The sequence below is a fragment of the Oenanthe melanoleuca genome, chromosome 14 (assembly GCF_029582105.1).
Source record: "Oenanthe melanoleuca isolate GR-GAL-2019-014 chromosome 14, OMel1.0, whole genome shotgun sequence".
In the NCBI taxonomy this organism is placed as follows: Eukaryota; Metazoa; Chordata; class Aves; order Passeriformes; family Muscicapidae; genus Oenanthe; species Oenanthe melanoleuca.
In genome coordinates this window covers 5,559,786-5,572,964 of record NC_079348.1, presented here as the reverse complement: position 1 = coordinate 5,572,964, position 13,179 = coordinate 5,559,786, and the positions used below count along the sequence as shown (strand labels likewise).

At 42.4% G+C, this 13,179-nt stretch overlaps 1 protein-coding gene across 3 annotated transcripts in view; it reads right to left on the bottom strand.

The window, feature by feature from the left end:
* The window catches only part of SDK1 (sidekick cell adhesion molecule 1), a 385,780-nt gene that overhangs the window by 75,990 nt on the left and 296,611 nt on the right, over positions 1–13,179 (bottom strand). For all 3 annotated transcript variants that reach the window (XM_056503413.1, XM_056503412.1, XM_056503414.1), the window contains 3 exons: positions 9,467–9,576; positions 6,932–7,082; positions 4,341–4,578 (listed from right to left, as the gene is read on the bottom strand). In XM_056503413.1, coding sequence (XP_056359388.1) covers positions 4,341–4,578; positions 6,932–7,082; positions 9,467–9,576 — 499 coding nt within the window. The remainder of the gene's footprint in view (positions 1–4,340; positions 4,579–6,931; positions 7,083–9,466; positions 9,577–13,179) is intronic.

The following is a 13,179-nucleotide window of genomic DNA, read 5'->3' as shown; positions in this document are numbered from 1 at the left end:
GAATTTTATTTGAATATGAATTCAGGACCTGCAAGTGATTTTATGGATCTTATTGTTGCCAGTCTTTTATCAAGTAACAGACTTTGATTGACCTTTTGAGAATGAATTGAAAGGTAACCTTCATTTCTCTGACTCATCTCCTCTCTCAGGAAGCTGTGAGTCTAAGAAATTAGAGTTTGCTAAGACTAATTAGTGAGTGAGGCACATAATCCCTGCTTCCCCTACAAGCTCCCTTCTCTAATGCTGGTTTCCTTAAACTGTTGCACTGAAGACTTTGTTACAAGCTCCAAAAAGCTGAGTTCTCTTTAGTAACCTGCAAGAACAGCACAGAAGCCAAGCAACAGTGTCCAAAAAAATCCCAGAGTTTGAACAAAACGACCCGGGAACACGGAAACTGAACGATGAGCTAATCCAGCAAAGTGCCAGAAGATCAAACGGAGGGAATCAGAGTTACTGGCACTTTGCACTGGAACTTCAATAACATCTCCAGTTTTTAAGGTTATCCACTTTGGCATCTAAAATCATGCATCCTCTTTCTACATCTGACACAGCCACATCTGATATACAGCAAATTATGTCGTTTTATGTCTCTGACTGAGCCAAAAGGAGCTTCTAATAAGCTAGTCTGTATTCTGGCTTTCTAGGAAAGCTGGAGAGTGCGAGGCAGCGGCTCTCTGCATTTTTGCAGCTCATTTTAGCTGCACATCCCTCACTCTTTCTGAAAGCAAAAATTAAAGTGGCACATTGTACATCTGACGTTGGTTAAGAAGTGCAAATTTCCAGCAAGGCTCACGGCAAAAGTACAAATCCACTTTGCCTATAAAATCAGGTACTGCAGGCCAAATCCTCAGCTTGTACAAACTGACAAATTCCCACAGTGACACTGGACCACATCTGAATTATCAAGAGATGCTCCATCACAGCACAGTAACTGCTCTGTGAAGGTCAGACTCCCAAGCACTGGGAGATTGATCCCTGCCATGGATGTGTGACCATGCTCCTACAGCAGCTCATCCTGTAAGGCAAGTGCACACATTCATGTAGCTGAATATTAAGAGCACAGAATCCATTAAGGCACTGGGTTAGGTGTATCTGAGACGAATTTTTTTGAAAGCAAGAGGGTCTGTATCTAAGAGGAAGCAGCCCTGCCAAGGTTGTTCTAATACACCAGATGCCTCTGCAATTTCTTGCTTTCTCTATATTGGACCTCCTGTCGTTGTCAATTTATTGAGTAGAAACTGAGCTTGTTACTCTGCCGTTATTTTACACTGTAAAATTTAATGAGCTATTTAATTTCTAACATTACGAAAATATTTTGGATTGATAGAACCTGTCCTGTTTAAAAAACCTAATCCATCTCCACCTTCAGCTGCTTGCAACCCTATCCCAGTTTTTCATTTTAGGATTTCCCAAATTTTTTTCAAGCCAGTGTGACCAAAACCTACAGCATTATTTATTCCCTCGTAGTTTCTTTGGTTTTGATTTGCTTTATATATTCAAGAGCTTCAGATCCAGTGAGCACTTGTAATGACATGCCCCACTATTGTTGTTGGCATTTGTGCTCAGCTATCAGTGCTGTGATTGCACAGCCTAAAACAAACAAATGCTCAGAGCTTTATTTTCAATAAAGATTTTGGGCTCCAGGGGCTGCACTGCAATTAGTTACCATGACCTGGTTTAGTGCCTGGGCTCTACTCCTAATCTCCTTGGATGGTGTAAAATGTGGAACCAGGAGTTGTGCCAATGAAGCACCACATGATCCTGGCCAAGGCACCTCTGGCCAGCTGTGCAGGATGTTTACAACCCCCAGAACCAGCAAAACCTACTTCCCTAAGACTCTGTATCTAAAAAACAGAAAAAGAAATATTTAGGACACCTGCTTCTAAAGTGCTTTGCAAACATAAATGATAAATAGAATTTTTCTTATAGTTCCAAAGACAGACCTAAAAGTGCTTTGACCTTTCTCTCTGGCTTTAAATATCTTTTATTTGCATTTTAACCCCATTTGACTGTGCATACAGGTTAATTCCAGATTCCCTGAAGTGCTTTCATACAGTTTGCTGCTAAGCCAGCACATCTTGTATATTCTAAATCTAGGAAGATACAGCCAAAAGTCTGAGCCCTGACTTGCTCTATGCAAGAAATCAGATGTCAGCATCAAAGAAAACACATGGAAAAAAACAAAATGAGTCCTTACAGCCTGGATCACAGCTTTGTGTTATTTTGATCCTGGGTTCTGTGTGCCTCCCACAATCAGTTTCAAGTCAACCTTCTCTTAATACTGCCAGAGAAAATGCCAGATCCACGCACAACCTCTGATCTTTAGATGCTGAGCAAAAGCACTGCAATCCTAAGGTTTTATGAAATGACTTAATCTTAGAATTTACTACATTTCAAAAGAAGTGTTTGAAGAGCAGCAGAGAGGCGAAAGTGGAGGATGTGATATCTTTTTATTACGATACAGGACTGCTTTGTCTGGGTCGTGCTATCTCTAACTCCAGCACAAGTCTTTTCTAAAATACCTCTGGCAATCACTTTCCAATTACTCCTTCCCAAAGAGCAACACTTTAGTGCAGGGGGATGACTTTGTTTAGCTTTACCCCTGGCTAGTTCAAAGCAGAGTTATCTGAACCAGCAGACCAAACCCTGCTGTGCCTGGTTTCACTTCCCACCAAGGAACACTGCGTGGCACACAGGGCACAGACATGCACACATCAGGCACGCACAGGATTAAATCCCAAAACTTCTTTAATGAAGAAAAATCGCACAAAAAACCCAGGGAAAAAATATCACCATTGAACCTTGCATAAACAAGTGATACAAATTAAACTTTTAAACCACACACGTCACCCACTTTGTTACCAACTTGCAACACAACTTTTCATTTCCCAGGCACATGTAGGGTAGGTCTGGAAATAAGTTTTGGGGAAGTCAACAGCTACAAGAGCAGCTTTTCAATATCTGCCTTCACTGTTCTCCTGAGCTAACAGTAATTTACTGTTGCCTGAGAGTGACAGCTTCCTTCTGATATTTGAAGTGTCTGTGCTTGCCTGGACAATTCAGCTCAACAATACTGCCCTGCTGTTCTAGGTCTGTGAGCAGGTTATGTCTACACAACCTTGTACACATAATCTTGGAAGGCAGGCTTGAAAATGTGCCATCAGAAGCTCAGGTAATTATTTTATTTCTCTCCATGTAATCAGCTCTCTAATGTGACTTGTGCCCTTTTAGAATTATTTGATGCTTGAAATGAAATTTCAGGTAACCACAGCTGTGAGAAAATGTGCCTCAGGCTAGAAGCAGACAGGGAAAAGGGGAGAATTAGGGGAAATGGGTTACTGGAGAGGAAGAGGAGGCATGAGAGAGCATCTCAGCCAGATAAATCTCTATGCAAGCTTCTCCTTGTGCTGTCCACACTGGGGCGGAAATGGGAAGAGGTTGTTCTATTTGCTTTAAATAAAAAGCCTGAAGGTTTGTGCATGAAATCAAGGTAAGACCAAAAAAAAAAGAAATAACCCTTCAAAAGTCTGTATGTCTCTGAAGACAGCTGATCTTGATCATCTCAAGATAGTTTTCTTTTAAATTTAATTTCAGATTTAACATCTCAGCAAGCAAAAAAACCCCTACCTGTTGGGAAAGATGTAACAGGAAAGCCTTAGTTACTGAATAACTATAAGACAATAGGATAGCCGGCTAAAGGTAATCCCCTCTTGACAGAACAATGCCTTCTGCCAGAGAGCAAGTCCAAAGGTCCAAAGAGTGGTTTTTCGAGTTTAAAGTGTAACACACTATGGTAATATAAGGATTCCTATAGGCTGTATGTAAATGCTACAGAATTTGTATCTTGTATTATATTGGTTAGTGGAAATTAGAATATACATCATGGAAGAAGATTTATTGTATTGTAAATGGGAAATCACTCTCTTACTTTCTCTTTACTCTCTCTTCTTACTCCCTCTTCTCCTGCTCTTGTCCTCTCTCCCTCCCTCTTGCTCTCTCCCTCTCCCTCTTACCTCTGTCTCTCTCTCTTTACCCTCTCCCTTTTTCTCTTACCCCATCACCCTTTTATCCCATTGCTCTTTCTCTTTCCCCTTTTATCTCTTTGTCCTACTCTGGGCTGCACTGGCGGCTTTTCACAATAAACCGCAACGGTAGCGTTTAGCTTATACAGACTGAGTTTTGTCCCTGGCGACCATCAATCTTGACACAGAGCCTCCCGCACCCACCCACCAAACTGAAAAATTAATGGAAATAAATGGAAACACCAAACTGAAAAATTAAAACGTGAACAGAAGGGCAGAGAGCGGTGGCTTTGCAGGGCTCCGTGCGCTGGGACTCACCCGACTCGCGCGTGCGGCCGCGCACGGGCTCGCTCCAGGGCCCGGCGCCGATGGCGTTGAAGGCCTGCACCTGCAGCTCGTACTCCGTCCACTCCTGCAGCCCCTCCAGCGTGCTCTCCCGCGCCAGCCGGTCGGGGACGAGCCGCAGCAGCGCCGGGGCCGGCGGCTCCACGCGCCGCAGCCGCAGCCGGTACCCCACGGACTCGGGGTTCCCGTGGTACTGCGTGTCGGGCAGCGGCTGGGGAAGCAAACACAGCGTGCCTGAGCTCCCGGGCTGAGCGCCGCAGACAGGCCTGAGCCCCTCACAGACCGACCAACAGGCTCTGTGGGGGCTGAAAAACAGTCTAGATACCAGGGTGGAAAACAGGCCTTTAAAACAAGTCTCCGTGAAGGCCCCAAAAACACAGTTTTAGATATAATAAAAATATAGTAAGAATATTGCTTACGTTTTTTAGATAGACCATACGTGTAGTTTATACGTAAACTAGCACAGTAAGAAACTAGAATTCTATGAGGTTAAGAAGAAATGGCTGGTGTTTGTGTTTTTGGCTCATTGGGTAATTTGTGTATCAGAATCTATGCATTGTGGAGAGATTCTCTCTTTCTTCTCCCCTCACTGCCATCATCACTCCAAGAAAAGGCAGGAGCTGCAGCAACATCAGCTCTCCCAGGGCGTCGACAGGAACAGCTTCTACTTCTAATTGGGACTTTACCTCTATTTAGGACTCTGTGCCAAAAACTTTTAGCATGAACTATAATACTTGGGACCCTTTGCCTTTTGGGACTGATGTGCCTTTACAATAAACAACTTTATAGCAACCAATAACTGCTCAGCTCTTTTAAAGTAAACACCAACCTAATAATGTACAGTCCATAGCAAGGCAAAAAATGAACAAGAGGTTGATTTTCTGGTTTGTGCCTTGGGATCTCTACATTTCTGTGCTGCCTGGAATTTTTCTTTTTGTTTTTTACCTTAATTTTGAGGCAAGTAGGTTTGCTCACAAAACCAAGCCCTTTGCTGTGGGTGTATCAACATAGATGATATGAATACAATATATTTCGGAGCTTTGTGATTAATTATGGAAATGAATGATAAATTGCTGAAGCATGTGACAAATTCATTTATCGTACAATTTTTCCTTTTTTTTTACTCTCTGCCTACTCATTTATCAGCAGAGATTCATTCTAGTATTCTAACTCCCCAAGCAATTTCAGAGATTAAAATATGAAATAATTAGCCTACTTCATGAAGTTTGGAGTTTTTCTGCTATAAAACTAACTACATGATGCCACGGATGGCTGAGATTCAGTTCTGATTCACTGGGAAAGCTGGATACACATTAACATTTCACAGCTTAGAAGGCTCTACCCCACAGACATGCAGGGCTAGAAACGTGACCCTCATTCTGCAGGAAGGGAGGAATCCCCAGCTCCCAGGGGAAGACAGATTCACCTGCAGGTCTTGAAATAAAAGAGATTAAACACTTTCAAATATTGATGTTATTAAGCATGAAAAGCATTTATCAGGTCATTTTTAGCTGTGGCTCTTGCTTCTCCTGAACCCTGAGGTTTGACTCAAGGAACACAGGCTTCCAGGCAGCACAATCTTAATGTTTTAAAGGCTCTTAAAACAGCCTGGAGTTAATTTTGATGGAAGATATGTAGGTCTGGGTACAATATCAACGTGGGCATAATATTCACACAGAAAAGCCATGAGAGAGTTGTGGGACCTGCAATGGCTCTTCTGTGGGCAGTGAGGTGACACCTTCAAGCTTCAGGTTTTGGTCTGGCAAGGTTCAGCATTAAGTGCAGTGTCCTGTTGAGAAACTGGAATTATTCCTTTCCAACAGGAGAAAAACCCTCTTGTTCCCAGCCTGATTTTGACTTCCAGCCATAATGAGCTTATGCATGGAAAAGCTAACATTTGGGCAAAAGGAAACCTGTGCTTCATCAACTTCACACCACAGTAACCCTGGTGGAAAATTCTGCCTAACAGGGGTGAAAAAAACCCATTCTGGAGCAGGTTAATTGCCAAGTAAATCCCAATGTGGCAACTCTGCAGGTAACAGAGACGGGCGAAGGGGCACAGTGATGTCAGCAATTGCCGCATCTTCGCAATTAATCATTTATCTCTGCGTTTTAGTGCATAATTCCACACTTTTTCAGCTAAATCTCATCTTCCCACAAGAGTGCCAGCCTTGCTGCTGCTGCACCACAGCTCTGAGCACCACGGCTGGGGTGCACCTGCTGGGGTGCAGAACAGAGCAAACAACGGAGCCTTGGAAAGCGGCAAATTGGCTCGAGCGCCCCGCGTTGACCCAGACTGTGGTCCTGGAGCTCCTCAAAGCCAAGCTTTTACACACAGGCACATTCCCCTGATGAAGTGGCAGGAGCAGTGGCAGTAGGCAATTTATTTGATTAATAAGGCACTTAAGGCAAGGCTCAGATTTCCGACTAGTCTGGAAAAGGAAACGATTTGGCTGTTCCTGGCGGAGGAGGAGGCGCTTTGGGAGGGCTGCCCTGGCCATGGGGGAGCAGCCCCAGCCCCATCCCCACTGCCCCTCCATCCCCACATCCCTCCAGCTGCTCACCACCCATCGCAGCCACAGGCTGGTCTCGCTGGCCGTGCGCACGGTGACGCTGCCGGGGGCCACGTCCGGAGGCGCCTGCAGGGTCTGGATGACCCTCGAGGGCTGGCTCCGAGGGCTGGAGCCCACCACGTTCACCTGCCGCATCCGGAACCTGCAGCAAAGGGAGAGCAGCTGTCAGGGTTTGGGGAACGCTCCCCTGCTTCTCCAGGGGGGAAAAATAGGAATTAGGGGCTCCCTAAATGCTCCGCAAAGGTCGCTGCACGCAGCCCCCCTTCGTATTCACTGCTGGATGCTTGATGGAAACTGCTTTCAGATCCTCTCAGGTATTTAAAAAATGAAAATGAGATTAGCTCGGGGTCTATTAGAAACTTAGGTATTTGTGTGAGAAATTTATGTTAATTATACCAAGCCTGATGAGCTTATGCTGGCAGTAAGTGATTTTCTCTGGCGATGCTTATACAATACATTCAGAAAGGTATTAAAATATCAAACTTTGGATAGTCTCATTCCCTGTCAATATAAAAAATACACTGGTGATAACATTTCCCCTCAATTACTCGTTGAAAGAGGCTGATTTATCCCTGTGCTGCATTTTCAGCCTTCCTGCACAAGAAAGATTAAGTTATTTAATATGGATATGCATCTTTAAAAAATACCCTGTCTGCTTGAAACCATCTCTTCTACAATAGAAATCCTTACTGGGTCACAAAAGATTTAGGGAAATCTTTTTTTACAAGGAGCACCACATAATTAAGATGTGCTGTGTATTTCAGATAGTCTCACCCTCACGAGCAACTGGAAGCACCCAGCACTTGCACACAAATACATGACCTGCTCATATTAAACACTTAATTTTGGGACCTAATGACTGAGCTTGGGAAAAGGATGAGCCAGTCAACATAGCAGTATTTTTTTACCTGCTCTGATCTCCATCCAAAGTGCACTGAAGGAAACACATTAAACAAATACTGTCCTGATTTCACTCTCTAGCACTGGCCCAAAATATAGGAAAGAAGAATGGCCTGTAAAGATGTGCTCTGATAATCAGCTCTCACCATGCATTTCCTCAGTAGGCAATGACTGAAGCTGATCAGGGGACAACAAATCCATTTGGCAACAGCTTTCTAGGTTTCAAATATTTTTATAGAATTGCTCAACACTGAAGCAAAACTGAAAAAGCTCCTATTGGTGCATGCAGGAGAGAAAAAAACCAGGCAAAATTCAAGAAGCTGCCTTGAAATGAAAAAAAAACAATCAAAGGGGAGCTGGATGCATGAAAGATTCCAGCATAAGTAGGATCATTCTAGAATTTAATGAATACAAGAGACAAGTGAGATGCAAGAATAAACCAAAAAAGTTTAACAGTCACCCTAAATTTCTCATATTCTTCATTATTTGCTATCCCAAAGATGTTTCTCGATGCACCTCTCTGGGTGTCCATGTTTTCCTCATTCTTCACAGACAGTGAACCTTGAACTGTGGTACAAACTGCACTTTCCAGATCCCCCCTGCCTTTTCAGCTTTTAGGGTCCCTCTTTATGAGGAGAGCAAAATCCTCTTAACCTGAAGATAATTTTCCTAAACCTCTGCACCAGAAATCTCTGCTTAAGTTCAAAAAAATTTTCAAAGACATTTTAGTAAAACGTTTAGCTCTGGAAGATGAGATTTAAAACACTTCAGTGGAGAGTTAGTGAGAAATTCAATATGTTCCTAGGTTTGTGACCAAGGGAGGAAAATTATATGCCAGCACTGAGTCCTTTGTAAATTACATGAGCTCTCCCTGGTTGCACCTACTTCTGGCTTACAACAGCACATGGATTAGTTAATAGCCCCTTCAGCCAGCACAAAATGGACAAGTTTCTAGAGGGCTGATTTAACACTTGCCACTGGATTTCCTTTCCACCAGCCTCTACATTAGCAAGCTGGGTCATGAAAGTATTTTTAATTAGGGTTGAGTACCTCAAATTCTCCAGTCTTGTCTATACCACAGCATTGCTTGGATTGGATTGATTTAAAAATCAATCTCGTTTAACTGGGGTGCACCCACAATGCAGAGTCACCTCAATCAGTTTAGGCATTGCTTATATCTATTAAGCTTAACTTGGTAAATTCCTATAAACAAAGGTTTCATCTAACTGATGTTACCAAATTAAGTTAAATCAATAAAGCAATGTTTAAGCTGATGCAAATATGTGATTACAGGTTTGCACCAGTTTAAGTACGATTGATTTGTCACTGGCTGACGTTCCACTGGTGCTCTCTTCAGGGAGGGAAGTCACAGAATAGCAGCTACTTGTAAAAGCATCTCACTGAGCACCTGAATTTCCTTTTTGGTGTTATCAACTGGATTTTATGTGAATTACAATTACAAATATCAGATCAGTAATTTTAAGTATAACCTATGAAGACAGCAAAGCTTTCCCCTTTTGTTCAGATTATAAAACCCAGCCAGATGTTTCTGATTAGGAAAGCTGTTCCATGCTGCTATTTACTCATTTTTTTCCCATGTTGCAAATAACTACCTGCTGTTCTTACCTGTAATAAGTGTAAGGAGTGAGGTTTGGTACCTCCAGCATCTGGGCATCAGGTTCATTTTCCACCTCATGAAGAGTCACCCATTCTTCTTCATCACCCAGCACACCAACCTGTACAAGGGAAAGGTAAGAAGGAATACAAAGTAGATTTTTTATATATATGTAAATATATATATAAATAAATATATATAACTTCTTTCACAATGTGTGTCATCACAGCAGTGGAAGCACAAATGCTGTTAAACACACTTTCCACTTAATACTAATTTTTATATGACTAGTTATACTAAAGAGAAAACCCAGCCAAGTTAGCCAAGTCTCCTTGTACCTGATGGGATTTCACTGGATCCTGTGATAAGATCCATTCCAGAAAAAACACCATGAGAGCAATAATACCCTGTTCAATCTTCCTGCCACAATACAAAAGTATCAAGTAGTAATATAAGAGAATGAAAAATAGCCTTGATAATAACTCGCAGGAGCTGATGCATACTAAGTAAGTCTCAATGGAGGCAAAATGCCATGGAAATGAAGACAGAGAAACAAGAACAAAGTCAAAGAACAAAAGAGTTTTAACCTCATCTGCTGCTCTGCACTTAGACCAGACTTTTCCATGAGCAACCCTTTGTATTAATTAATCACAACATGTTGCCCAACACGGGCCCTCAGCCACAGCAGTGTTAGAAGGGACTAAACACTGATGAGAATTGAGCATTGCTTCCTATGCAGCTTTCTGGAGACTAAATGAAGATGAATCAGGACTTAAAAGGAAGCCAACAGAGAATGAGAGAGAGGCCAGAGCCTGACCTGGAAGATGCAGCATGCATGGGCAGGGCTGTGCCTGAGAGCCAGGGGAGGAGTGTGGAGAAGGGGAGAAGAGAAGGGGTGGGTGGGCTTCCCTTTGGAGATTTGCAGGTGCTGAAACCCAGGGGAGCTCAGGGCCCTGGAATATTCCAAGGCTCTTGGAATAATTCCCCAGCACTGAGCATATTCCTCTGGTGTTCCAGCCCTTCCACAAAGGGTGGGTTAGCCTAATTCCCTCACCCTGGTATCCACAGCCAGGGGCTGAAGGGTGGCAGGGGGCACCTGGGCACCTCTTCCCTCCAGTGTCAATTCACAGATTTAACATCCACGAAGACTCCTTAGCCCTTTTCAACCTCCTGACACTATCTACTCCCACAGGCTGCTGTGGCAATGCATTCCAGAAGCCCACAACCCACTGTGTAAAGAGCTATTTCCTTTAATCTTTTTTAAAAAGATCCCTTGCAAGTTCTGTGTATGAGTTACAGCCACAGACACTGTCAAACACTCAACAGGCACCACAGCCCCAAGTATCTCACATACCATGGGTACTTCAAATAGAAAATTAGGTTTCATTCACTCTTTCTTTTTTTTTTTTTTTTTTTTTTTTTTCCCTTCAGGAGAAGCAGCCTGATTTATTTATAGATGTTTTAGTTCTTCACTCACCCAGGACTTGATGTGCTGCATATTTATGTTTGTGCATGAAGAAATGACACAAAGAAAATTAGGCCAGAGAAATAAGTTCTGCATTGCACTGTGGAAAGAAGCCTCTCTGATCTTCCCAGCAGAACACTGACTCCATGGAGGATGTGGCTGAACAGGTCTTGATGGGGCCTTCAGACTTTTTGGGGATTAAGATCACTGCCACACACTAAACAATATATAAAATAGATGGTAGTGAAAATTATGGACCTTTAAAAATTCCCAGTCCTAACCAAGCTCCATAAATTGTAGTGAAGGCCATGGATGTGGAAGCTGAAGGGAAACAGTAAAACAGAACATCCCTAAACTGAACCTGGAGAGCAGAGTTGATAAAGAGATTTAAAAATTTAAAAAAAGCCCTACACAAACAAAGAAAGGATGAGAGGGTTGATTTCAGTTGAGGAAACAGAGAACACTTTTTATCAAATGAATTTTCTATTAATACTGTAGGAAGTCTATAGTAAATGCTTATTTTTGCAAATCTTGCACTTAACAGCATCACCTCCAAGTGCTGCAGTAATTATATAGCAACAATCCACAATGCTCTGGAGGCTGCAAATAATTTCCAGTGGTGACTAAGTTGTCTTTTTTGTATTTTAAAAACAGTAAGAGCTTTTAAAAATATTTATTGCCTAACCAAATAAGGAAAAAAAAAAGGCCCACAGGTTGCAATTGCTGTGCAGAGCAGGCAGGCCATTAATACACATTAAGGACCACATGGCCCAGCAGGGCTGACATTGACTCAGTGAAACATTTTCTGGTGGGCTGCAAAGGTGGAAATATTAAGGATCTTGTAGTAGCTCCATGTTGCTCAGAAGAAGTTTCATTTATTTATTTTATATATATGTATGTATTCTCAGAAGCGAGCCTTAGAAGAAAACCTTCAGTGATAGACTTTATATTTTTAACTACCCCCAAAATCTATAGCAGATTCCAAGTTTCAGGCTGTGGAAGGAGAAGGAAATTATTTTTGCTGAAACACTCTGATGTCAGATCAGAGGAAACGTATCAGTTTCAAGAATCAGAGTACAAAGGGATTCCCACGGGGCAGAAAGAACCACGGGCAGTGTTGGGATAAAAGAGTCCTTTGAGGGGCAGGAGAGCCCACTCTGAGCTGCTCTGCAGAACATCAAGTGAAGTTAAAGGCTTCTTTCTTGTAGCTGTTTTCTTGGATAACAGTGTGTGCACACTTCAGAGCAGGATGGTGTTTGTTGACAGATCACACGCTCGTGGGTGCTTTGTTTTGGGAGGCAGATGAGGCACCAACTACTTTTCTGTTACCATCAGCATAAAAACTCCTTGAGGAACACACTGTGCACCTCCCCAGTCCCCTGTGCCACAGACTGCCACAATGAAAACACCTCTGTCCCCTGAGACACTTCACAGAATGCTCAATAACCACCAGCCATCACTGCTCAGCACATATTCATTGCCATCCCTCAGCTGCTCCCAAGGCAATACATGCAATAAAAGGGCATATTCCTTTATTATTGCAGAAATGAGACACTGTAAAACAATATTGGGAGTGATATCAGAACCTCTTACTTCCCCATGCATTAGTTTCTCTGTTTCTTAAAAGGAAAATGTTACATATTTTATAAAATAACTGAATGTTTTCTGATGGAATGCACTGCATGAGAAAAGTTGCAAAATTAACTTTAAAAAGAAAACACAAAAAATTAAAATAATGTAAAATCATGTAAAAATATGCAAAACATATAAATAATGTAAAAACATGTAAAACATGTAAAAATAATGTGCATAGCACAGCAATACCTCCAAAACTTCAGTCAGGAAGTCCTAACTGCAGGAAAGGAAAACACAGTGTTTCTGTACATTACAGAGGGACCCTGTCCTGCTATAGTTCAAGATGTGTCAGAGTTTTCGTTTTAGAGGTCCATAACTCACACATTTGAAATCGCTCTGGGAGAAATTCGGTTCAGGGGATGTCAGCCCGGGTGCAATTTTTTTTCTCACTAAATCCTTACATCGATTCAGCCATTTTTGATTTAGAGATTGTCAAGGGCATAAAACTGTCAGAGTTTCAGACACTTTATTTACCAGCTCTGAAGGGAAAACGACACCCAGAGCATCACCTGGTGCAAAGGATGAATTCTCTCTGGGTCACTGACTTCACCCACAAAAATATACAAATTCATGGGTGAAGTTGCAACTCCTTTCCCAACTCACAGCTTTAGAAGGCATCACAGA